This window comes from Ciconia boyciana, chromosome 1 (genome assembly GCF_034638445.1).
Source record: "Ciconia boyciana chromosome 1, ASM3463844v1, whole genome shotgun sequence".
NCBI lineage: Eukaryota > Metazoa > Chordata > Aves > Ciconiiformes > Ciconiidae > Ciconia > Ciconia boyciana.
The window spans coordinates 154714877-154740266 of NC_132934.1; the positions used below are offsets into that span (position 1 = coordinate 154714877).

At 38.7% G+C, this 25390-nt stretch overlaps 1 protein-coding gene across 5 annotated transcripts in view; it reads right to left on the reverse strand.

Annotated features, from left to right (window-relative positions):
* The window catches only part of NAXD (NAD(P)HX dehydratase), a 53048-nt gene that overhangs the window by 22509 nt on the left and 5149 nt on the right, over positions 1–25390 (reverse strand). For all 5 annotated transcript variants that reach the window (XR_012040379.1, XM_072849870.1, XM_072849874.1 and 2 more), the window contains 4 exons: positions 22727–22877; positions 21370–21415; positions 19548–19636; positions 6425–6533 (listed from right to left, as the gene is read on the reverse strand). Coding sequence is in view for 4 of the 5 variants with exons in the window: in XM_072849870.1 (XP_072705971.1) it covers positions 6425–6533; positions 19548–19636; positions 21370–21415; positions 22727–22877 (395 nt within the window). In the remaining variant the exon portion in view is untranslated. The remainder of the gene's footprint in view (positions 1–6424; positions 6534–19547; positions 19637–21369; positions 21416–22726; positions 22878–25390) is intronic.

The window sequence follows — 25390 nt, forward strand, 5'->3', positions numbered from 1 at the left end:
GCTCATTAAGTGCTTTGGGAAATGTTAAAAGCTGTTGTTACAACTAACGAAGCTGAAGATGCTGTAGATGGCTGCTAACCAAAACTGTTCTATTCTACATAAAATAAATAAATAAATAAAGATGAGAATGATCCACTTGTAGATTCCCTCTTTGAATTCAAAGTAGATCACTTGCTGTCAAACTTGGAGCAAAACTGCAGCTAACAGTTTCTTAATATCTGCCTCAGTCATATGCTAAATTCTTAAAGAAGTTACATATTTGAAAGTAATGCCTGAACATAAGGAACACAAGAAAACAAAGCAAAAGCCTCTGAAATACTGTCCCAGTTATGCAAAAAAAAAGCACTCCTTTTTAGCTATCCCTCCCAAATTAATGATCAACCAGACACCACTTGAGAAGCCACATTTATATATTTCCATCCCTAAACACATTCAAATCCCGTTTAAGCAATAATCCTGTTTACTTCAATCCAAAGTAAAAAATCTAAATCAGAATAAATAAAGGCACTAAATTTTCTCAGGCTGTCTCATCCACTAAACATTTGCACTCACAAAGCAAACTCTACAAGGTTTCCAATTTATGGTTGATTATGTTAATGTTAGATTTGGCTTAAGATATTCATGGTCAGCTGATGGCATTTTGTCTTAAAATGAAACAAATAAACATAAACTTAAAATGAACTCTGCAATTTATCACTGCCAATTTCTTTTTAGGGTTTCTATCTGAATGATGCTCAGAAAGAGTTGAAAAGGTATCCAATTCTAGCATTTTGCTTAAAAATGCTTTTAAGTATCAAAATCAAGTTAAACAACAATATAAGCCTGCACACAGAAAGCAAATAAACATCCCACTTCAGTGTGAATGACTTTCATCAAGATCCATTACATATATTAGAAAATAAATTCTGCTTGCAAGCTGCATAAACCTGTATTTAAGGTCCTGTTAGCATATTTTCAAACACTGTTTTTCTAATCAAGACATTTGCAAGGAAGCCACAGAATACTAATAGTTCTTAGCACAAGCAGCAATGGTTCTTAGCATAACCAAGAGGATCTCTCTGCTTACAGCTGGCATTCCCAAGCTTTGCCCACACCAGTACCACCATCACAGAGAAAGAACTGCACCCGATCCCAGCAATTGCCTCATCTTAGGTGAAGATGTCCACAAATCCCGACTCTCATTGGGCTGTTTGAAAGCAATGACGCTTGGCTAGTAAGAGAGTAGTTTTTCACATGATACTACTTGTAGTATATGCATCAATCTTGGAGGCTGGGTGAGGGCTGAGAGAAATACAGTTCACACACACATTCTCACAGTGAGTGCGTGTACATGCCCTGTGGTTTTTGCCTCTGCAGTATCACAGGCACAAGATCTCATCCACCTCACCTCCTCCTAACTGAAGGCTGAGAACAGAAAGTGGAGTGTCCTCACTGCTACTGCAGTTCCCTATGAACTACCGAATCCCCACAGCAATAATCTCCAGAGGACAAACAGGGCAAGAAGCAAATGCATGTGACACATATTGAAGAATTAAGATTCTGGTAAATAATTTTTCTGCTAACTTGAGTTGATGTGAGCACTGATTCCAAAGAGTAACACATCCTGTGGTTCATATTCACACATGGTGGTAGGTACCACAGACAATACCTATCAACTGCAGCATTAGCCTGGGATGCTTCTCAGGTATATATACTTGGTACAAACAGAACCTGGAGGGCTGCTTAGGCAGCGAGAGGAAAATGCTTATCAAAGCCCATAGCGGCAGATTTAGCTTTAACGAAATGCTATGACAACAAAAGGTGGCTCTGTGTTCTGTAGCCCTTTTGAGCTTGCAAAAACTAGTGCAGAGAGTGTACTGAAGCACCTGGTCCCGTTCTCACAATTTATTAAGGCTGAGAATTTGCCTGAATCCTGAAGGCATGAGGCTTGAAGGGGGGAAATTAATCCACCTAACCAAAAACAAACACAGAAAGGCTGATACCTCAGTTGAGGTGGAACTGAGAATCCATCTGAAAGAGAAAACTTCAAATGGGCTCCCTCTGGGCACACACGATGGAGGTGATCCATGACAATGGCACAGACCTCTCCCACCCTTTGCTAGATGTTAACTACAGCCAAGACATTTTCACACAACCTTCAGATGATGTAGAAAATGAGATTTCTGAAATTTATATCCCAACAGATAGCAGAGATCTTTAAGCGCAAATGACTGGCTGAGGGTAGCGTTGCCGGGTGAGGGGGCTGGGAGGAGAGAAACAGCAACAGCAATGGGCAGAAATGGCAGCTAGGCAGGGCCGCAGCCAAAAAAAGAACCACCCAGGCTGGTATTCAGGACAGTTTCTTGGAGCTAAAAGAAAGACTGAGAATCAAGCATGAGGAACAACTACGCAGTTTGAGAACCCAGTCGATTTTACCATGTAATCTGAGTTACACAGAGCCATTCTTGCTATTAATCATTACCTCTCTTACAGGAGGGAAGCAAGCATACTCTGCTGAAAACACCAATCTTAACTTTGCTGCTGCAAGACAAAACATGGCAAGACTGGAGTGGCAGAGTCCAGGATTTGGTGCTACCACTTCAGGGAGAGAGGCAAGGAACCCAGTGATGATTCCAATGTCCAAAGTCTTACTTCAGTTAAGGATAGGGCTCTTCATAAGGATGAATGCTTTTCTCTACCTGATCCCAATAGTAACTACTATTCCACCAATCATTCTGTATCAAGTCCATTTGACCACAAAGCCAGTAACATACCCAATAAAGATTCACCAAACTCAGAAGCAGAAAATTTGACAGGAACATCACATTCATGCCAGAAGGAGTAGGAGGAGAAAGGAGATGACAAGAGGCTGGAAACTGATACAGGACACAGCTAAGCCCATACCTGCCTAATTGCTGGGCAGCAGCAGAATGCAGAACATTCTGGAACATCAGACAGCATCGTCTCCTCTCCCAGAAGGCTATGCAAGGAATATGATATTCTTTCCAAAGTCCTCTCAGGAGCTGCTCTCATCACTCTGCAGGAGAGCAATGTGGTTCCCCCACAAACCTGAGGAACAGCTCTTGATGGTACACACGGGAATTCCCCTACTTCCAAGCCTCAGGCTACAAGAAAAATCAGATCAGAGTAAGACCAGAAGTGCAAACGCCCCTGGAATGGCTGAATGAAGAATACTGTGGTGGGTAGATATGATAGGGACATAATATTGCTGCTGTGTGAAAAAAGGAGAACATCCAATAGCTTTGGAAATATGCTGCTTCGAAGCACTGACAGAGGACAGTCGTAGGGACCTCGGCCTTGCTTCCACATGGTGGCTAAACTCTTTGACAACAGAGTCTAAACCACCACCAGCTGCATACCAACTGAGGTCAACTCACGGAGGTAATGGTACTGTCGTCTCTGGCCACAATCAATCACGGACACTGAAAGAGAAAAACGGATGGCCTGACGTTGCCTACAAGGAAGCTGGCTGTGATGGCCAAGTTCCATGCCAGGTGTGGTACCGCACTGCGGAAGTTTGAAGTAGAATGGGGAGCAAAGATGCTTCAGTCTGCACACTCCAGAGCTAAGTGGAGCAGAAACGTGGTTTTGTTCCTTTCTCTTGAAGAGAAATAGCTTGGACTGCTTATTTGCTACAGAGTTGGAGGGTCTAACTAGGCCAAGACTAGGATTGCCACATCTGCATGGGATCCAACTGCACAGCTATTAGGACACAACAAATGCTTTCTTTAGGATATTTTTCTGAAGCTGCAGCTCCTGGTCCTGCAAACCCGTGGCTAGAAAGCTCTGACAGCGCATCAGCCCTCACCCAGGCAACTGAGGAACAGCACGTGAGGGGTTTGGCACTGACTCACACAAGTGGCATATGAGAGAGGGATATAACTTGTAGAGTGGCTTCTTGTAACAGGACTTGTAAGTGGAATTACAACCAAAACCAGACAATCACAGGAAGCCAGTAAGTATGTATTCAAAGAGTATCACCATGTTCTCAAGGGGGGGGGATCAAAAGAAACTGATCACAAGGTGCTGCTTTTCCATCAGACTGTTAAAAGGACCTGAAATGCCACAGTGCATACACTGCAGGTATTAAGCACGAGGGAGGCAGGTGCTATAGTAGAGATGCTAAGGAAGCAAAGTATTGTCTGGTCTGGAGAGAAAAGGTGAATGCACCATCTAGTCAACAAGTACTCGGGCTATTCCACAATAAAACAGTGTCCATGGGCTGTATACCAAAAATTGCAGGTTACTGCATTAGTATCTTAATTTCTCAATGCTCAGAAGAGAGAAGCAGCCCAAACACACAACTGTTTGGACAAGCACAATCGTTGGCAATGTGCTGGCACATACTGACAAGAACCAACATAAGAATAGCATCAGAGTGGTGACAGACCACTATGCCTCAGCACTTTAACGGGGCAGGAGGAAGAAGAGGGGAAGCTCTCTCCCATCCTCACTGCCACTCTGATACAAAACCCTGACCAGAAAACAGACACTAATCTACATCTCAGCCCTCTATTCATATGACAGCATGCTGAGGTTAGCTTAAAGAGAAAACAGAAAACTATGTACCAGCCAGCCTCCTATAAATGTTTAAAATAGCAACGCTATCATCACTTGGTTTTTTTCTTGAAGGTGAAGAGTGATATAAAGCTTAAAATTCATTGTTGAAGGACGAAAGGCTGAGAGGGGGACTCAGTCTTTCCTCAGCACAGAAAAGCACGAGTCTTCCTCAAGCAGGCAACCAGGGTTCTCTTGTGCCCAATTACAGGCACTTGTTAAAGCTTTTGCCCGAACAAAGAATTTAGAAGATTTGGTAGTTGGATTAAAAAAACCCCAAACACTGGGTAACTAATGAATAGTTACATAGTTACAGTGAAGACAAAGAATTTGAGCTTTAATATGACTTGAAATTAATAAAGTCAGATCCACAGCTCATATGAACGTGGCCTGTGATTTTAGCCTGAAGTAACTTCCAAACACCTTGTTTTCATTGGCTGGGTTTGTTTCTTTAATTTTAAGCTAGCTCACACAGGACGGCCAGGCTGAAGTAAAAGTATGCTTGTAACTCACTGAGAAAGCAAAATTATTTTTAGCAATGATGAAAAAAAAAAGATACAATCAAGGAATCTTCCAGATTCTTCTGTAATACAGATAAGCACATTGACAGATATCTATAAAACCCAGATGGAATTCAGATATAAAAGAAGCTTATGTTAGATATCTTAGATATTCTAAATGAATTCTTATTTTCTTTTGTTTAAAGTTGTTTTCCTTTAGAAAAAAAAGCTTAAAAATTTTTTAAAAAACAAGAAAAAAAGAAAAATCATTGCCCAAAATTTTTTTCTGTAAAAAGAATTCTGAGAAAATGTTTTCAAAACAGAATAAAATCTCTGTTGAAATTTTTCATTCAGAATAGAATTTTATTTCTTGATCAGCTGTAATAAATTTCTTTTTTCTTTCTTTCGGAATCCGTGCTCTTTATTAGTTTTGCACCTCTATATCATAAACCAACCATTTTTTGGAAGCAGAAGGAGAATTAAAGAAGTGAAGAGCTCCAACAGCAACCTTCTCTAACAAAAGCCTAGCAAAACCACCTTCCATAGCTCTCAAGGTATTCTAAACTACTTGGATAGTGTCATCTCCAGTCTCTTGCCTCCCCTGTTTTGCAATTTCACTGTGTAACTGTCAACATTTCTGTAAATTATATTAATTCCACTTGTTAGTATCACTGATTAATTCAGTAATACTTCTCAGGAAAAAAAAAATTAAAATTGTACAAAATTAGATTGACATTAGACTGAAAGATATACTTTGAACGTACAGAGATGTGTTGACAGTAACACAAGACATCCTCTGGAAGACGGTGTAAGTACTATAATTTAGAGTACAGAACTATCTAAGCTCCTGTTTTCAGCTCTCCCCTAAGGCTTGACAGAAAATAGGATTACCTCTTTATCCAGAACAGAAATCTGCAACATTTTATAATTAAAAGTATTATTTCTTATTGCAAGGGGACACAGTCCCTGTTCTTTGGTACCTCTCCTGATACAAGTTGTCAAATACAGTTCTGAAAATTAGGAACTCAAATTCATATTTATGTTCTTACAGCACAAGTGCTTTGCACCTAAGAAAACACAGGGCCCTTTATCTAGAGACACCAACATCTATTTCTTAATTAGCGGCTTTCACAATCAAAACAAAAGCAAATCAAAACAAACATACCGGTGCCTAAAATTCAGAGTGATGTTTACAGTTCAATAATGCAGACCATGACTAACAGCTGTAATTTTCAGTCAACAATATTTTATTAAATGTTATTTAGTAACCCTATCAAGAACATTTGTGTAATCATGTAAAAGATAGGAAATTGGTTAATAAAATTCAACATAAAAGACACAGAATAAAATATCAGTATACACATTACCTTAGCGTTCTCAAGTAGAACTTCATCTCTACCTAAGCCAGGTCCTATGACAACTGAGTGCAGTCGTGGTAACCACTTTTCCACCTCATGGACAGCATTGGGACTATCACTAAATGGAATTGGGAAAAAAAGACAAGTTTAAAAAGGCTTCATTTTAGTATTCTCAGAATCTGAGTTGTAGATGCAAGATAGAAAGAGGTATTTCCTATCCTGAGTCTCAGGCAATTTTATCCTCCAAACTACCAAAAATCTGTGACCCAGGAAATACGGAATGGTTGTCCAAACAGCTAAAATGAAACATTTCTCTCTATTCATTCCTTAGGGGATACCACATAAAAATGAGGAGGTAATTGCAAGTATCCACTATGGTTGTTACAAAATTTAAAAATAAAACCCAAGTAGGAAACCAACAATTCTTACAGTCTGCCACAATTCCCTACTTTAAGCTTCTTTGCAGAGATTACACCTTGGAGAGAGATCCACCATCTCACAGGTATATACTGCGGCTTGCTGGAAATGATGCAATTATTTATTATCCTTCATGGCAAAATGATAAATCTACTCATACGCTTTTTTGTCAGTTGCTTCATAAGCATTTGTTCCAACCGAATTCCAGCCAAACTGTCCCCTTTCCCCAAAAGGCAACAGGAGAATCAAGCTATTCAGTAAGGGTATTATCTGCTTGTAATGCCTAAGATTTCTGTAGCATTCAGGTTTTGTCTACATTGGAAAAATGATGAGAAAATCACTGCCAAATATAGCTGCCACAATACTGCATTCAGCCACTGACCAGAACTGTTTATTTTGTTCTGATCAGTTTTGTTGTGTAAATAGGCCAGAATATTTTGAAAGCACTGCCCAACAATGTCATTTAATCCTTACTGACAGTACCGAGGGAAAATTTAGCCTCCCTCCCTCCCCACTTCTGATATAAGCGATGACAATAAATTAACATTTTAACTGAAGCATGGGGGAATAAAGCTCCCTATAGGCTAAGCAAGGAAGTACTATTTGATAGTATTACTCAGAATATTTTGACCTTGCAATACTTCAACAAAGCTTTATTATTACAGATGAAAGCCCTTGCATGTTTTTCATAACCAACAGCTGTACTGATGGGACACACCACTTGGGAACAAGTGTTTAGCTTGCGTCTGGCAGAATCAGCAAATTCCACAACGATTTCTGCAAGTGCCAGGCAGGAGCCCAAAGCTTTTGCAGCTGCACCAAGCGACGCAGCCTGCTCAAGGCCGCAGGGATGCGGTGCCTCGCGCCTGGACGTGGCCCAGCGGCCCCTCCACTGACAATAGCTGCTTCAGAAATCCCCGGCTGCAGCCGCGCCAGCTCCCCAAAGGCACCCTGTGCTGACACCACAAAACAGCTCTGTCAAAACAAGGCTGCTGGGTGGAAGCGATGACCCGCTGCAAAGGCAAGGGAGACAACGAACCACGTGAGGACATCGGTGTCCCTGGAGCAGTCCCCCGCTTAGCAAGCTGAAGCTGAATTTCCATTTGAACGATGCAGCTCCCTCCCTTCTCCTCTAACTCACAAGGAAATAGTAGTAGCTTGAGAATTGCCAAACAGCTCAGTATTTTTTTTGTCCCTGTACAACCACCTATCAGTTTATAATGTAGATACAGGCTGGAAATAAAAATGATTCAAGAAATATTTAAAGCACTATTAAAAAAAGCCAGTTTTTTTACATGTGGTAGGTTGAACATGTGAAAAACTGTCTGTGAACCAAACTGTAATAAAATGTCACCATATCTGAATGCAGACCACTTCTTTATTTACATGCTGAAACTGATTTTATCTCTAGAAGAGCAATATATACCTCAAATATATCTATTTCTCAAATAAATATCTCATATCTATATATCATATAGTTATAAGAATATTGCTATATATATAAGGATGTTTGAATGGATTGGATTCAAAATACCTTCGGATAGTAGAAGTCAAATACATTAAATAAATGTTCCATTAAACATAAGCTAAGAACAGAGCCATAGATAGTACCATAACTGCTCTGCTCTTTTACATATATCTCATGCAAATAATCTCAAGGTAGAAAGTTTGCCAATTTATTTATATTCAGCATTGAAATAAGATAATTTTGTCTCCAACCCAATTGATAATGTGCACTCTTCAAAACAAAGCCAATCTCTTGGGAAATGAACAGTCCAACATTAAGCCACTGCTGCTCACTTTGCCTCTGGTAATAATAAAAACCTACTGTAGAGCTTTTCATCTTCAAAGCATTTTACAAACATTACGTTCACATAACTCCTCTGCAACTTCAAATCAAGAAGCAACCCAAGGCATATGAAGGGCCAAGAGATTTAAAATGGTGATAATGACTATTAACATTGCAAAATCAGCTATAAAAACATGCTGAAAAATAACTAATGGATTTTGATTCTTCATAAGAAAAGCAGAACAAATACTGCCTCAGAGAAGCATCATGCCAACTTCACTTTTAAGATACCTAATGTTCACAATGGCTGTGGTTATGCAGCTAAAGAAACCTTACAAATATCCTGTGTCTACGGCTTCTCTGAAGGTGGAAGGGCTATCGCATCATCTTATGGTTTATTCCCACACACAGACATCAAAGTAGTAGCATTTTAAAGCTGATAGGGTACAAATGATCAGCATGTAACTTTCTTCAGGAAGGGGTATCACCTTGAATGTTCCTGACTGTGGGATTTAGCACAAAGACAGACGCTCTTCTAGCACTTAACAGCTACAGTCTACACACAACATTTAAACATGCCCAGAAGAGTTCTCTGACACTGAGGGCAGCTGGCCTCTACACCCTCAGGCTTCCGAGCAGGTAACGCTCAAGCTGCCTATCAGGCGCGGTTCCTGGACCGTGGCGGGGCCTCAGCAGTGGAAGAAGTTGCTGGGAGGGGCTAGCTGGCACGGGCCAAAAACCTTGCCAAGGATCATTTGGATAATTTGACAGTACAAATAATCACGTTCGAGTACATGGGAATAAATATTCCTTGGCAGTGTTTAGTTTGTTACTACAGAAAAAGCCAATGTGTATTCTTGTTTGCCTGTGGATCAAAAACAGAAAAAAAACCCCCACAAAATACTTTGGAGGTACCAGCACAGAAAGCAAGTCAGGTCCTCAGCTGTTTGCTGTGTCCTACACTCACACAAATAACGTTGTTAACTTCCTTTGTCCCTTCATGCCAATTTCTCCACCTGATTACTAACCTGATTTCAAGCATCTCGATTTAATTAACGCCTCCACTGACCAAGACATGCATATACAATTGAAATAGCACTGTATTTTTTTTAAAAAAGTACCTAGAAAGGTATGAGATATGAAGAAGACATCCCTTTGATGAAAGAGATGCAATCTTCAGGCTTTCACAGAAAGGGATCAAGTAAGCAAGAATCAGTATTGTCTTTAGAGATGCAGAGCTATATGATAAGTGACTTGGCTTTTTTCCAGAACAGGAATCACAAATGCAACACGCCTACTCTAAAGCGCAAAGCTAAGATTAATATAAAGAGGAGTCAGAAAACCTCTTGCAAGGCCACAAGAAAACAGCATTTGAACTTCTGAAAAGAGGGTAAAAACCTTTGAGAGAGACTGATTAATGAAAAGTCTGGGATTTCCCAAAATACAGCAAGCTTTTTTGGAAGGTGATGGGACAAGAGACTGGGAAACAATCTGGCTTTCCCATAATTTGAAAATACAAACTGCACCATGGACATACACAACAGGAGTAATTTGGGAAGCTGAATCCAAACAGTAACACCTGTAAACATGGAGAGTGAACTACAATACCATTGTGCAGATGTGTGCTGCTAAAGATTCTGGTGACAGACCACAGTTGTAGATTTGCAGGGAATAAACAGATCTTCAAACAGCTATTTAACTTCCAGCTAACCACGTTATCACATGTCATTCTGATGAAAATCTAGATTACAACAGCTCACTGCTGTTGAATCAAGCAACCAAACAACACCCCTCCAAACCCCAAAAGCTTCCTCAAAGTCTTAGCTTGTCTGGAAAGCAACTGATAAAGCTCTGACTGCATACAGTAAAGAACTATTACAGGATAAACACGTAAATAATAACTGCAAGACAACAGAATCATTAATAAGGAAAACCAAAGGAGCTTCTGTAACTTGTCTCATTCCTGTGAGGTTTAGTAGGTCAGAAAGAGTCTAAAGCTAATGTCAACAATCAATCAATTTTACACATCGTCCATTAGTCAAAGCAGATCTAAACAAATAAACAAGCATACAGAGAGTCTCACGGGAGGCACACCATGAAAAAGGACTCCACAGATGTTTACCTGATCAACTTTCCTTGGCTATTAGTGAGAGGTAGAGGAGAGAGACAAAGCTTCGCTCAGTGGAGGCTGAGAAGACTGCGATCTCATGGGAAGACAGACACAACAGCTTTAGCGCTTGCCTTCCTTGAAGCCCTGTGTAGACAGGGCCAAGGTATGGTGTTCAGCATCTTGCATGATTATCTTTTTGCTCTTTTTCTGCCTCCAAAACGCATTGAGAGAAGTACTTTCCATGGCAAAAGCTATAAAGATTCTTCAAATTAAACAGCACTGAGTCTCTGAAATGGTGAGGACAAATTTTCTTACTGAATTATGACTAGCTTTAGATAACTTCTGCCAAGTTAAAATCAATACACCCTGAAAAAATTCCTCTTGTTTTGCAACCTCAATTATTTTTGCATACAAGAACAGCACTGGTTTGGTTATGGTGCTTATAGCCGTAATCGCTGGATTCAGTACTGCACAGTTTCACTATTGCCTCTTATCTTAATGCACAACCCCACAGCCTCTTATAATACCTTTTAGTTTTTAAAAGCTAGTAAAGAAAATAAAAACTTTAAGTCAAGCTTTTTGCTCTTCAGGACTTTTCTGTATTTCACTATCACACAATAAAAACTGACGTAAAAACACAGTTCTGTATATCTTCATCTTGGTGGAAGCTTGATGTAATAACCTTTCCAAAAACAACAAAGAGCCTGAAAAAACCATGGTGGCTACTGCCCTAAGATCACCCACAGTTTCTAAACATCTTCCAGAGCAATTTGTAATAGATACTTGACAGGTGCCATCTGCTTGAAAGTCTATTCTAGGCTGGTCATTGTCCGGAGTGGGACGACACTTGACAGTTAGGACTTGAAACGCAACTCCCCTCTCCAGCCCCCAAAACAAAGAAAATTTTGCTGTACACTGCATTTTATTCAAAGACTGGCTTTCACCAAATGATCAAAAGCCGCCAAGGCAATAGCTTTAATTGATCACAGAAAGCTCTAAACACAGCAGCTTTCCTCATTCAGGATGAACGACAGTTACTGTCACTGCTTTTTAGAGGAGGGAAAGGAACAACGGTGATAAGGTGCAGACTTGTCAAATTTTACATTGAAACAAGAAAATGTGAAGTCAGCATGGGTGTAACCAGGAGCTACGGAAATAGTAGGTAAGCATGAATAACAGCGCAGACAGGAGGCAGCAGTACCGCAGCTCTTCACATGTGTTTTAGGCAGAGCTGGAACCACCTTAGTCATCAGAGATGTGGCTTGGACGTCACAAAATGCCAATCAGTGGGACCTCCTGCTAGAGACGGACACAAGACACAACCAAGACTGCCGTCACCTTATCAACTATACGGCTCCTCGTTGGAGAGCATATTTTTCAAATTCTGCTCATTATCTTTGCACAGTTGGTGTGACTGAGGCAACTTCAAATGCTTTAAAATGTACCATTGCAAAAGTGTTATGTAAACTCAGACAAAGCCACTTTAAGTGGGCAGTTTCAAAAGCCAACCTAGAGTCTTATCTTCAAAGATGGGAAAAGTCTCTGATCTGAGGATGAAAGAGGTTCGGTTTTGTTTGTCCAAGCACTGCAGGTAATTATATTAATGTGAATCAAATGTTAGACCTGCTGACATTTAGATCCTGTCATGTTATACAGTACATCAAAAGAGTGAAAGACGGGACAAATGCGTAGCTCTAGAATTTAAGTAGTTATCTCAGAAAGCTGATTATTAACTATTGTGGTAAACTTTGGGTGAGGTCATTATCAGAAACTGGGTAAATAAGATAGGGAGAGAGATTATTATGGAAAGGTTAGGTCAAAGGAATTAAAGGGAAAAAATGAACAGCGCAAAAATGTTTGAGCATAAAATTAAACTAATTCTATATTCCAAGAGTAGCTGTATTTGTCAATGTTTAAATCATCATTCTTGTAAATTAACTCAAAATTTCCAGAAGCCCAAAGGCTTGAGGCAGCATTTTTCAGCCCCATGAACAGAACTGGAAATAACAACTTATTCTAGAAAAGCCCATTGATCCCATTATTAGCTCATGGGTCTCTCACTAAGTCAGGTAGAGCAAATCTCAGTGACAACACAGTGGCATGAAGTTAGCTGGATGCAATCAGAGACCAAAGAGAGTTACATTTAGTAAATTAAGATTAGTGTATTAAAATGCCCCCAAAAATTTTACAAGACAAAATGGTCATTTTCACCCACTAGGCTGTTGAAAGATCCTTATATAGTGTTTAATCTGCAAATGCTGGGTAGACAACAGCTATTTGCCTGCTACAATCTGATTAAATGACGGGGAAGAAAATGAAACAAAAAGAAAAACAAAGACCCTAATGAGAGAGGGATTGAATACTATTCAAATCAAGTGTTCCTTTTCAGCCATTGAGTAAGTTCATTTAGACACCAGAAGTGAACCTGGTAGGCTTCATCTGAATATTAACACCACAGCAGCAAGAACAGCAACCCATCAGCCAGGAGAAGCACTGGTGTCACAGGTTCAGAGCAAGAGACTGCTCTAAATATGCAGATACCACACTCTTTACTTGCTCCATATTCTACCTTCAAGGTAGCAAGACTGTGAATGACCTATTGAGGTATGCATTTAGAAAAAAATGCCATATTTACCATATCATGTTTCTCGTATCATAATAATGATGTCAAAACCCAAAATGTATTGCACAGCTGCTACTTGGACACCAAAGACTCTCATTTAGGTATCAGATCTTCTGTTTCACTAGGCACTGGGCAGGAGTGTTGTCAACACACTACAGGCATCAGAGCCAATAACAACCTCTTTAATAATGAACCCAAGCACAGTATACAAATGGGGTCACTTTTCTCATGCAGAGCCTCTCACATCCTGTGAGAAAGAGCCCCAAAGGAGAAAAAGCTATTGCTTGACTCTATTTTCTGAGCTTTCGCACACACACATAGCAGCACTCAAGGTCAACCTTATTATCCAGCCTTGTAAAGATACCACAGGTATCAACACAATCATTTTACAACCTGCATTTTACAACCTTCAAAGCAGTGGTAGTATGTTTTGATCTCAATCACATTACCAATGTGTGTTATGACAATCTTCCAAAAAAGTACGATAACCAAATGTCTTGACTTCGTATTTTCAGAGTTCATGGAAGTGGTCATGACCTATTAATACTTCCTGTTAACTGACTTGGTAAGTAGAATCTGTCAAATATTCTTCCGAATGGACTGCAATCAACCAAAACCTGTGACTTCAAAAGTGACAGAATGAAGTTGAGACGACACTGTAATTTCCCTCAGAATGAAACAGACTTAAAACATCCCTAGAAAAACTAATGCACCTTTTTTTTTTTTTTTAATGTTAAAACCAATAAAGTGAAAAGCTTTTATCGTGTTGGTGTCCCTCTCTGGTTTACATTCAACTCTTAAGGCACAGATGATATTTGAATCAATACCCAGAAGGCTAGAGTACTTCAAATCAGCTGTGGACACATGAGAAGACAAAACAAGCCTCAGTCTAAACATCTGTTTTGCTGACTGTCAGCTGGAAAAAGAAGAATGAGACCCTAAAAGCTTCAAATAGTAATCATAATAATAATAATAAAAGAAAAAACAAATCCCAGGCATGCCTGCCTTCACTCAAACTCAAGAAAGATTAAACACCAAAGAAATCTAATCCTGGTGTGAAATCACAGCAGTATGGCAAGTGTTCATAAGGATGAATTTGGCCAGGACCTAACTGGAGTAAAACGCTCCTACACATGTATACATCTCTTTCTGATGTATCAGAAAGCAGCAAGAACAGTGGCAGTCCCTGCAGTGATGCTAAAAATCTTTGACTCCTTCTCACATTTTGAGGAGGTGGCAAAACCTGTGTTAGTATCACCGGGGATAAAGACCTCTGCAACAGGGAGGAAAGGGACTATAGTATGGGGTGAATACATCTCCCATTTTTTATTCACTCTGTAGCATACAGCAAAGCAGCAGCAGCTTTTTGCCGAGAATGCTGGGCACAGGAATGAGGTCCATAAACAAGTTTTGTCCCTGGCACTGCATGACAGGATTAGAAACAGTTCAAGTATACTTCTCTGAGTCAGCACATACAAACTGACCTTTATCTCTCCCTAAGTACTTGGGGGGGGGACACCAACAAAAACTTTCTCATGTGATTCCTAGCTAGGCTGCTGTCTAAATGAGGTTTGGGAGGAAGATCACAAAGTTTATGCCTGCATCTTCTCTGCAGGTATAATAGGGATTGAGCAGCCAAGTCAAGGGAGGTATGTTTTTGGTAATCGGAGCAATCTGTGCTTTCTCCTTGACTTTCCGTGGTGACAAGAATTCTTACACTTCTTCCAGCAGCTGATTCAGAAGAGAGGTTAGTCCCACGTTACACAGAAGTGTTTAATAGCTACTCTTAGCTAACACAACTAAAAGGTATGAGCTTCCTCCCACAAAGGACCAATGTTTTTGAATCTCCTCTCCACATAATGGATTAGAAAGGGCCAAAAAACTTAAGATTGTTTCTGGGCTTTCTTTAAGAGATTTGGCACTGGTTAAAAGTGTTCAAATAACTTATCAGGAGCTCTCTATCTATGATTCACTTTCATGATTTTTTCAAATGATCAAAACATAGACAAAATCCAATAAAACTAGGTAAAATATGTTCCAGCATTCCTGATCTAAGCTAAGCTTCTTCATTAGCGGTAACTGGCCTCAACACACAGGCCAGCCTCATAAGAGTTTTCTCCCCAATTATTTTTATTTCAAACTGAAAAGAATAATCTTTTTCAAAATCCAAACCAAAACTTGAACTCTGCAATTAACTATAAGACTTTCCGTAATTCCGGCAATCTTTCCTAGTCCATACAGACCCATAGATACAATCGGCTGGGAGGAAGGTATTGGTTCTAAATCCATACCTAGTTCAAGGGTGACTTATTTGGAGATAATGGAAAATTACGTGACTTCTTCAGAACCACAAGAAATTAATGACCTGACATCTCATTCTGCTTCTCTGATAAAACTCTGGAAATCAAGGAGTATATCGACTGTTGACTTTATAACTTGTCTGACAACCAGGTCAGAAGCGGGCTACTCACTAGTATCTTGATCTTTCCTGGCCTACAGAGAATGAAAAACTCTGTAAGATTATGAAAAAGTCCTTGCAAGAGGGGAATCTAACACAATACATTTATTCTATTTTCTTTTAAAGTATAACCAGCTGGGTTCATATAGCTCATTTAACTCTGATCACTTGCCTATCAAGACAGGATGAGCTAACCCAACACAAGTAACCAAGAAGTCTATTCAACCTGACCTGAGCCAAGGAATTAACATGTGAAATATAAAAAAAGTCCCTGAAAACTGTTCTCTAGAAAGTTCCCAACACTAATGCAAGAAAATGTGTACACATCTACAGCAGAAATCCACGCAGAAAACGCCTGCAATAAAACTTAATAAAATGCAAAAGCTAAGTTTTACCTTGTCTGTATTTCTGTAGAGTTTACAGTAGGAGCAGGTTAGCTGAGAAAACAGAAAAATGTAGCACAAACCGGGGCTAGTGGTGACAAGAGCAAGGCAGCTGTGACCAAGACTCAGTATACTCCACTATTCAAAAGACCCCGACTTCTGCAATACACACTTTTCACTTCTCCACAGGAAAGCAAAAAGCAAGTCAGCAAAAATACTGAACTGGTTAGCTGGTCAGTTTTTAATTAATACTTTCATTAATACCAAGTTGTTGTGGAAGGGGCCATAATGCATTTGACAGAACCCCTGAATAAAAAGGAAAAGCTACTATTGATAATATTGACTATTCATGGCCCCTAGACACCCAGCTATCATTATTCAGCTCAGGTGGTGAGGACGCACAGAGCCAAGTGTTGAAGCTTCGTCTTTCCAGATCCCAGGCTGCCATGTGCAGTCCCAGCTCTCTTACTGTCACTCACAGAATAGAGAATGAAGTCACAAGAGAAAAACCACAGAGAAAGTTGAGTTACGGGTGTCCCCAGCTTGGCATGTTACACCGAAAGGAATCCCAGGACGGTATGCAGCTGGGGCCACATGGAATTGCACTGGCAATGCTGCAAGATGGATGCCCATTTTCATAACCCTCCTTCTGCAATCCTACTCAATCTTTCTCACATAACATTCCTCGCATCCTTGAAGTGACAGACATTTGCCAAGGACCTGAAATGCAACAGTGCAACTTCTAGCTCTCGCATACCTTCCCTAGTCATGCCGTCAAAGATCCGCAACGGCAGCTGTAACGAGCCAGAAGAGCCCTCACATTCAGGGGGCAGCGGGGAATAAAAAGAGCACGTTCTTCCCTTGAGGTGATCCCCTGCGAGGTGAAGGCAGTAGGGAAAGGTAGCGGCAGCCAAGTCGCAGAGGAGATGATAAAATGTCAGACTCTTGGCAGTACAAAATGGCAGCTGAACCCTGGCGAAATGCCAAGCTGTTCAAACAGTGAATTGAGGAGTACACAGGGCCATAATTATGATTAGCATAATAAGAGAGTGGTACAACAGCTACCTAGTTACTCTGAAGGGTCATGGAGAAATCATAACAAAGCAAAGTTTTAAGGAGACACACAAAAGAAAACAATGACGTAGCTGCTCGGTGGGTTTTACCCGGAGGTTCTTCCATGCGTGAAGTGCGGCCTGGGAGAAAGTACAAAGACTGTTTAAGAGATCAGGCTCTGAATCAAGAGCGGCCAGCCGTGCCTGCAGAACTCAAACGGCTCCACAACATATAAAAGATCATATGAAAAGTGTGACACTGAAGACAAAGGAGCTTACGAGGAAAAATAGGCTGTTTGTGTAAATTTGAATAAAACCTGGGCTCAATAGAGTCAGTCAAGATTTCTTCCTTTCTAACCAGAAAATATTGTTTTCTCTTTTCCTCAAATGAACCAGAAGAGATAAAAATATGAGAAAATTTAACAAACAAAATATGAACATTCTGGTATTTCCATTTTTTCATTTTGAATGTCATATAAACAATATTTACAGATCCATTGCTTCATGCAATTAGCCAGCTGTCTGGGTGAAATTAATCAGAGTTGTAATAAAAGTATTAAACATTGAGTTTCAGACTTAAAGCTATATGGATATGAAAATTGCTAGATTCACTGTGCTTTGTACATCTGGAGGAATTTATAGAGAGGGCTGAAGTTTCAAATCAAAATTTCTCTTTGCGAACAGAAAGATCAGAGTTTTCAATGAGATCTGAATTCCACAGAAGACACTGAGAATCTGTGTATAAAAAAAAATATCCTTATTTAGTAGGCACAATCTGGTCCTCCACGAACAGAAATTTTACTGTTTACACATTGTCACCTCCCTTTTTCTCCAAGATGCTTCTGTTTCTCCTATTAACCTTCTCCATTACCACAGACATCGAGAACCCTGTGTATACAAAAAATGCTTCTCCCAAGGCAAGGTCAATTCCTTCCCATACAAGACAACCATATGCTGTATCCTGAGTGTCATCCATCAAGACAACCTAAGTTACAAGCTAATACTGCCATTAAGATTCTCCATCTCATTTGTTATCATATGATATCAGACAGAACATCAACTGAAGATGTGCCTTCTGGATTTTAGAGGCTAATGCAGTTGGACTGATAAAAACTTTACCCCTGTATCTTCCCCTCGCTTTCAAACATCATTTTTTCCCTGTCTAAAATCCACAAAGTAATGAGTTTCTTCTATCTTTGAAAAACAAACAAACAAACAACACAACCCTTGATATCTGTCTAACTGACTGCTCTCTAAGAACCTCTCTCTACACCGACAGGAATGAAACCCACTTTTAGAATGTGGTTAGAACTTACAGCTTCCAATCGCCGGCATCCCCTGCAGGATCTCCCCACAGGGAGATCATATTTTTCTCCTCAGACACCAAAATATTTCTACTGTCATAAATCCTTCCTGACAGCAGTATCTAACAAATATGATTGTAAATTATACTTTTGCTAGCTTAATCACAGCTTTGCTATGTACACCAACAGACTTTGACACGTACTGGTGCAAGCTAAGCTCAGGGACATATACCTAAGGCACACATATTAATTCTCATTCGCAGTGTTCATTGTAAACCATCATAACACCTAATTGAAACAATTTATCCTGTAAAAGTTCACCAATCAGTAACATATTTCAGAACACAAATTCAAGGAAGCACACACTGATTTTCCCCAATTAGGACAGCTGCTTATTAAACTTCTCATCTTCTTGTTAATAAACCCTGTAGTTTAGATCATTTTAGGACATTCATTTATTCCCAGGAATAGGCGTGTAGCTAATGCAACATAGTCACGAAGAAAAATGAGAATCAGCATCTCTCTCGCCCAGTAATTTTGCATAAATGACTATATACACAGTAGTGAGAGGAAAAAAGATACACTACTGCTAAATACTATTAGGACTGAAGAAGCAAGACAACATACTCTATTTGCCTTTCAAATACAGATTCTAAAATGCTGACTTGTAGTGAATCTTAGTTCTGGATTTTGCTACTGTTCACAGTTAAATGCATTACAATCACAGAACACATGTCAGCAAGTACCAGAAAGCAAGGTCTTTGCTTTTTAAAAAATTGTACTTTGATAGTAATGAAAAAAATTCACAACTGATTGTCCTATATTAAATATCTAACTGTTTGTAATGAAAGGACAAACCCAGGAGTTTTTGCAATCTCCAGCTCACCCATCCTGTAACTCAAAAACAGAAATAATGCAAACTAATCAACTGTCAAACTGAAATGTTCGAACTAGTAATCCTGACTTGCTCATTTAAACAAAAGATAAGTCACTTACAGAACTGGATGAACAATCAGCTCTGGACTATATGATTTGATTACTGTTGCTGCATCTTTGGTACAAAACACATGGGATAAATCTGCACCCTAAAAAAGAAAATTTGCAAACAAAATTATCAAATTTATACTTAATAGTAACTTTATCATTCCAAAGTTTACTTACTGAATAATTCACCCGAATTCTTGCTTCTCGGTAGTTAAAGCAAACTTTATTTTTTTTTCTATTTTGGCTTATACTACCATGCAATGTTTTGGAGAAATTTTTCTGTATCCAACTTCCAACAGAATTTTTTGCTGTTTCTCACCTATAGGATGACTGAAAACACAGATCTTGAGCCTTTACTCACTTGATAAATGTTTCTCATTTGCAGATGAGCAAAGACTAAAATGTCACACGTACAATTAGAAAGGCAAAAGAACACAGCTGAACAAGAGACAAGCTACATTAGAGGAAAAAATAATACTTGCAAAACACTGCTATGGCAATCTGTGAGTACGTTTCCAGTCCTACCATTTTTACTCAATGGGCCAAATCCGTACCAGAGAAAGGCGGCACAATTTCAACAATACCCTTTAAATTAAATAAACATTAACGCTGAGGAGTTTAGCCTTAAGCTTCTGTTATCAACTCAACAAAAACAGACATATATATAAAAATTATGTAAGCAGTGACCAGAAAGCCTGATCTTGTATGTCTTGCATATTGAAATTTCCCAAGGTTAAGAAAGCATCTCCTCTGCTTCACTACTATACATTTAACATTTCAAGCTACTAAGTAATGCAGATACTTGATCCTATGACTCTTTATGTGCAGATGTAATGATCTGAGACCAAGTGACTTCAATAGGGGACCTCCTAGTATGCTACTGTATCTGCACATAGTGAACAGAAAGCTGAGTGGCCTTAATATCTTATATAAGAACATTAAATAATATCATTTCAGTTTTAAATCCTTGAGGGACTGCATCTGGGGGTGGGTGGTGCTGTCTGCGCGCATGTGTGTGCATGTGTGTGTGCATGTAAATACCTGGATGGTTACATACTTATTGAAACAAATCTTCAAAAAGAAAAACATACACAATGAACTGAATGTACTGACACACTATATATAGAGCACCGAAATGTATTATGTACGCATGATTTGTTTACATTTGGCTTATCACCACTGTATCTATGTAGTCTGCAGTAAATGTATTTTTAGCGAGTTAATATGTCACTAAAATAAGGAAGTTCACACTTCTAGGAAAAAAAAGCTTAGAAAATACTTCTGCTAAAGATTATAATGTAAATAAAATGTGCTATTAAAAATTACATTAAATTCAACCAACAATCTTTAGACTTACAGCACATAAGAATTTTACTAGCCTAAAGCTGTAAGTTTTGAAAGAAAGTTACTTCATTCAACACACTTATCAGGTCCAGAAAAAATTTCTGAAGAACTGACTGCAGCATTGAAAACATAACTTTAAACATTGATCTAAAGTTATTTTATTGTTCACTTTTGGAGAAAATATTTCATCAAGTTTTCAAATTTCCTATCCAAGTCTCTGATAAAACAGTTCTGCCTCTGAAATTTTCCATTTTTTGACAGAGAAATTAATAATTACCTTATACAGAGAAAATATTTACAGAAACATAGCAAATGACACATATTTACAAAGTATTTCTACAAATCCAGGACTAAGGATTTTCTTTTGTTAAATAGAAGACCTTCTAGAACTCAAATTTCATGTGCAGCACAGAACGAATGCTTTTAAAAAATGGCGCTTAGCCAATATAAATGATGAAAAGTTCATTTTGGATTGGTATAGAACACGTACCACTTTGAGAGCTGTAATTGCAGCAAAATACGGTGCTCCAGTGTATCTAGAATGAAATACAATTTAGGTTAGGAAACACAGTCATGAGATTAGGTCATCTGGAAATCAGCCTGCCATAATGAAGTCCCAAATTCAAAAGCAAATTTTAAAAAAAGCTTTCTCTTTTGCTTGCTGTAAAAGACAGATAAAATCTTGCTACACTGAAGCCAATCTCAAATCTTGCTTTGATTTCAAAGGCGCAGGATTTCACCTTAACCACCTGATCCTTTCATAGAAATATTTATAAAGATCATGCCATAAAAAAGCAAACTCTTCTCAGACAACCAACTTAAAAGTTTAGAGTCAAACAAAACAAAACAAGAGTCAGAGCACTGTTTGCAAGCCAAATCTGGGATCTGTGACCTGGATCAATCCCATCTGGTTTTAGATGCTTAACTAAAGTGCCTAAACTGTGATTCCGGTTGCCCTAAATTCTTATTATGAAGACTGAAGACAGAGATATGGACACAATCACCCTCCAGAGATGCCTACTTCCGCCAAGAGGTAAGAACCTAAGCGCATTAGACGAACAGGAAAACTAACTCCTGGCTAATCAACCCAGCTATAAGACAGCACCTTTTTGCTCTTTATAGAATGTTTATTAATGGCAGATGTCCAACAGCAGACCTATTTTACAGGAGAAAGGTGCCATCTCTACCAAAAGGGGAAAATGAAAAACAGGAGGGTGTCGTGGCTCATTCAAAGTATTGACCACATTCAGTAATCTGCACAAGAAAAGAATAGAGCCTGTTTTATTTCTAGGTCAGTACAGCATTTAACTGATTTATGCTGTATCTCTTTTTTTTCCCTGAAACATGCTATTTCTATTACTCCAGAACATAAAACAAGGTATTGACAGAATCTAGCAAACACCATGATTTATCAAAATAAAAAGCGTGCAGTAAGAAAATATTCTATTCCTGATTTAAGAGACCCAGTTCCCAAGATACCAAAATACAAAAAAATAATCAGATGTGCCACTGTCTTACTCTATTCTACTTATTATATAATTTCATCATGTAATGGGAAAAGACTAACACTGAGAGCAGAGAGTTCAGTAGTCAAAAAAGACAGAGAAGGTAGACACAGACACAAACAGCGTTCTAAGTTTCAACCACATTCACTACCAAAATTTTGCAACACAACTGCAGGGAAACATGTGCTTTCGTAAGTATGCATGGTCATGATGATGGACTAGTACAGCGCTCTGGAAAATACTCATGTTTTAAACGTAAGGTGAGTCTGAATGGCTTCTACAAGTATTTATAACATCCTCAAACTCTCTCAGAAACAAAAATCAAATTTCTGTTTAACTTACTCTTGACATCCTCCAACAATGCCTATACGTCCATCTTGACCTTTATGCCTTTTCCCTGTTAGAGGAGGGATAACATTGCGCACCAGTTGAAAAATATTCTCCATATCCTTTAGAGAGTGTGTTCTGTGCAGTGAAAAAGATCTCTCTATAACTGAAAAGAAGAAAATAAGTGTTACTTTGAAGTATGTTCTTTCTTAAACTACCATCAGCATTTCTTTTAAGCACTCATAAACACTAATAAAATCACTCAAAGATATACAAAGTGACATACTTCTAAAAACCAAATGCTTCGTCACTTAAAGGCTTTTAAAACAGTGAGTAACTAGGGAAGGTGATCATTTTAAAAATGAATTTAGGGTCTGATGCAGAGACTATTCCCACCGACTGCTCATAGTCCTAATTTAGAGCTCAGGTACAGAAAGAAACAACAGCCCAGAATAGTTATATGAACATTTTGTAACCAGAAATATCTTCTTAGTTCAGCCTGAAATCACTTCCATAATTAAGCTCAACTGAAATAGGTACACTTAGTAAGGACTAAACACATCCAGGCACAGAGCAAGCACAGAGCAACTAAAACCACATTTTAAACGTACACCCTGTCTTATTTTTTACTTCCCCTTAAAGACTTCCACCTCTTAGCAGAATCAGGGCCTATCTCACTGCTTTTTTGTTTTGGCAGGTGGTTACAAAGCATAATGAAAATCTTTCTGCAAAACTATAATCCAATGCACCACATGCATACATTACAAATATCAGGCAAAGATCATTTTTAGCTATAATATAACTACAGGTCTCTGATGCAAAGCTACATGTCAAGCTACATATTAAAACAACTGTACACTCAGAAGGCTACATATTCAAATTACTGTTTCAAAAGACTACAAAAATTTAGAATAAAAAAGTATTTCAACAATTACAACTAAAGAGAATTAAACTGTTTACCTAACATGGGAGAAACTTGAAGATCAGTACTTCTATCAAGGATGTGTTAACTATAAATTGCAGTAAATACACTAAAAGAATAAGATCTATTTCAACAAAGCTCCTCATAAACTATACAATTCTGTTCAGAAGAGCAGTTTATTTTAATGTTAATATCAGTCTCCTAGACCGTAGCTATGCTTACTTTCTTTTTTACAGATCTTCTAAAAAAAGCTTTCATGAAACTGCTATATGGTAATACATAATTACATAAAAAATAGCTCCACGATACTCCTTATTTTCAGCTGTATAAAACTTCGTAATCCCACCCCCCACCTCCAAAATGTAGAGGAGGGGGAAGAAAAAAGCGGGGGGGGGGGGGGGGGGAGAGGAAAAACTGTTCCACAAATTTTGGACATAATGGGGAAAAAATGTAATAAAAAAGAAAACTCCGCATCTGTGCGCTATCAGCAGAAAGCATCTTTTTCTCCGTCTTCCACACAATCTAAACCTAAACCAGACACTAATCTTCAGTAATAAAATGCTTTAGTGTTCAATAATGATAAATACTCCTGGCTGATCTTTTGCTTTTAAAATCCTTCTATAATAGAGGCATCCCATTCCTACTGAGGTTAAACAAACAAACAAACAAACAACCACCCTGTTTTGCATTATAGCCAAAATAGCTCTTGCAGTGACCCAGAGGAGAACAAAATGCTCATCTCCTCTGGAAATAGGGCAGATTATTTTCTTTAAATCACACTTCATGCACTCACTGGTTTCAACCACACAAGAAATATACTTATCATATAGCTTGTAACCCTTAAAGTGCAATGTTGTTAAGAAGGTCCTCTGCTTCTTTGTTGCTGTTTTTTGTTTATATGTAAATATAAAGTGGTTGCATAATAAATGGGGAGAAAACAGAGAATTATGCAAAAAGCAATTCTTAATAGAGCCCCACTTACCTACAGAAACACTAAGGCATACTTAGCTATAAACAACTGAAATCTTAATTCTGTAAAAGATGTGCTGCCTGAAGTGTTATTTTCACATTTTATTATAAACTCTTTGTTATACCTTCACCAATTAAAGGATCAGAATCCCAAGTTCTCTTGCTACAGTTAAATATACATAATGCATTTTTGCACAGTGTAATATGATTGTACACCTATGTGATGAAGTCCAGCAAGAGAAGCTGAACTTTAGTTTCAAGTCTTTACAGATAACGAAATGCTTTCAGTGAAAAACCTTTCAGAAGTAATGGTAAGGCCTTCTAGATACCATCACCGCAGTCTGGAACCTTAAATAATTTCCTAAGGGATTTTCTAAAGCACTTTAGGTTTCCTTTTAATTTAAAAGTGAATACAACATTTAAAACACAGAATCCATGCATGTGTTGTAATTTACCTACAAAAGTCTGCTGCCATCAAGGAATGCTACAGACCAACTATCCAGTCAAGAAGAAACACAACCAAGTCAGCCAGCCTAAACCCTCAATAGGCCTAACCATCCAGTCCCCCATGCATTTTACAGGGAAACGCAGTATGTAACGTAGAACTGAAAAGGCTCCAAGATTCTCCCAGGAATCAGAGAATGCCCTTTAGGATCTGGCATGCCGGATTATTATTCAACAGTGAGGCTGAGTGTTTTTCTTTCTTTTCAAACCATGCTTTTTTCTTCCGAGCACTGTGAAATTCACAATTAAAACAGAACAAGACTTATGTCATTTCCATGCGGCAG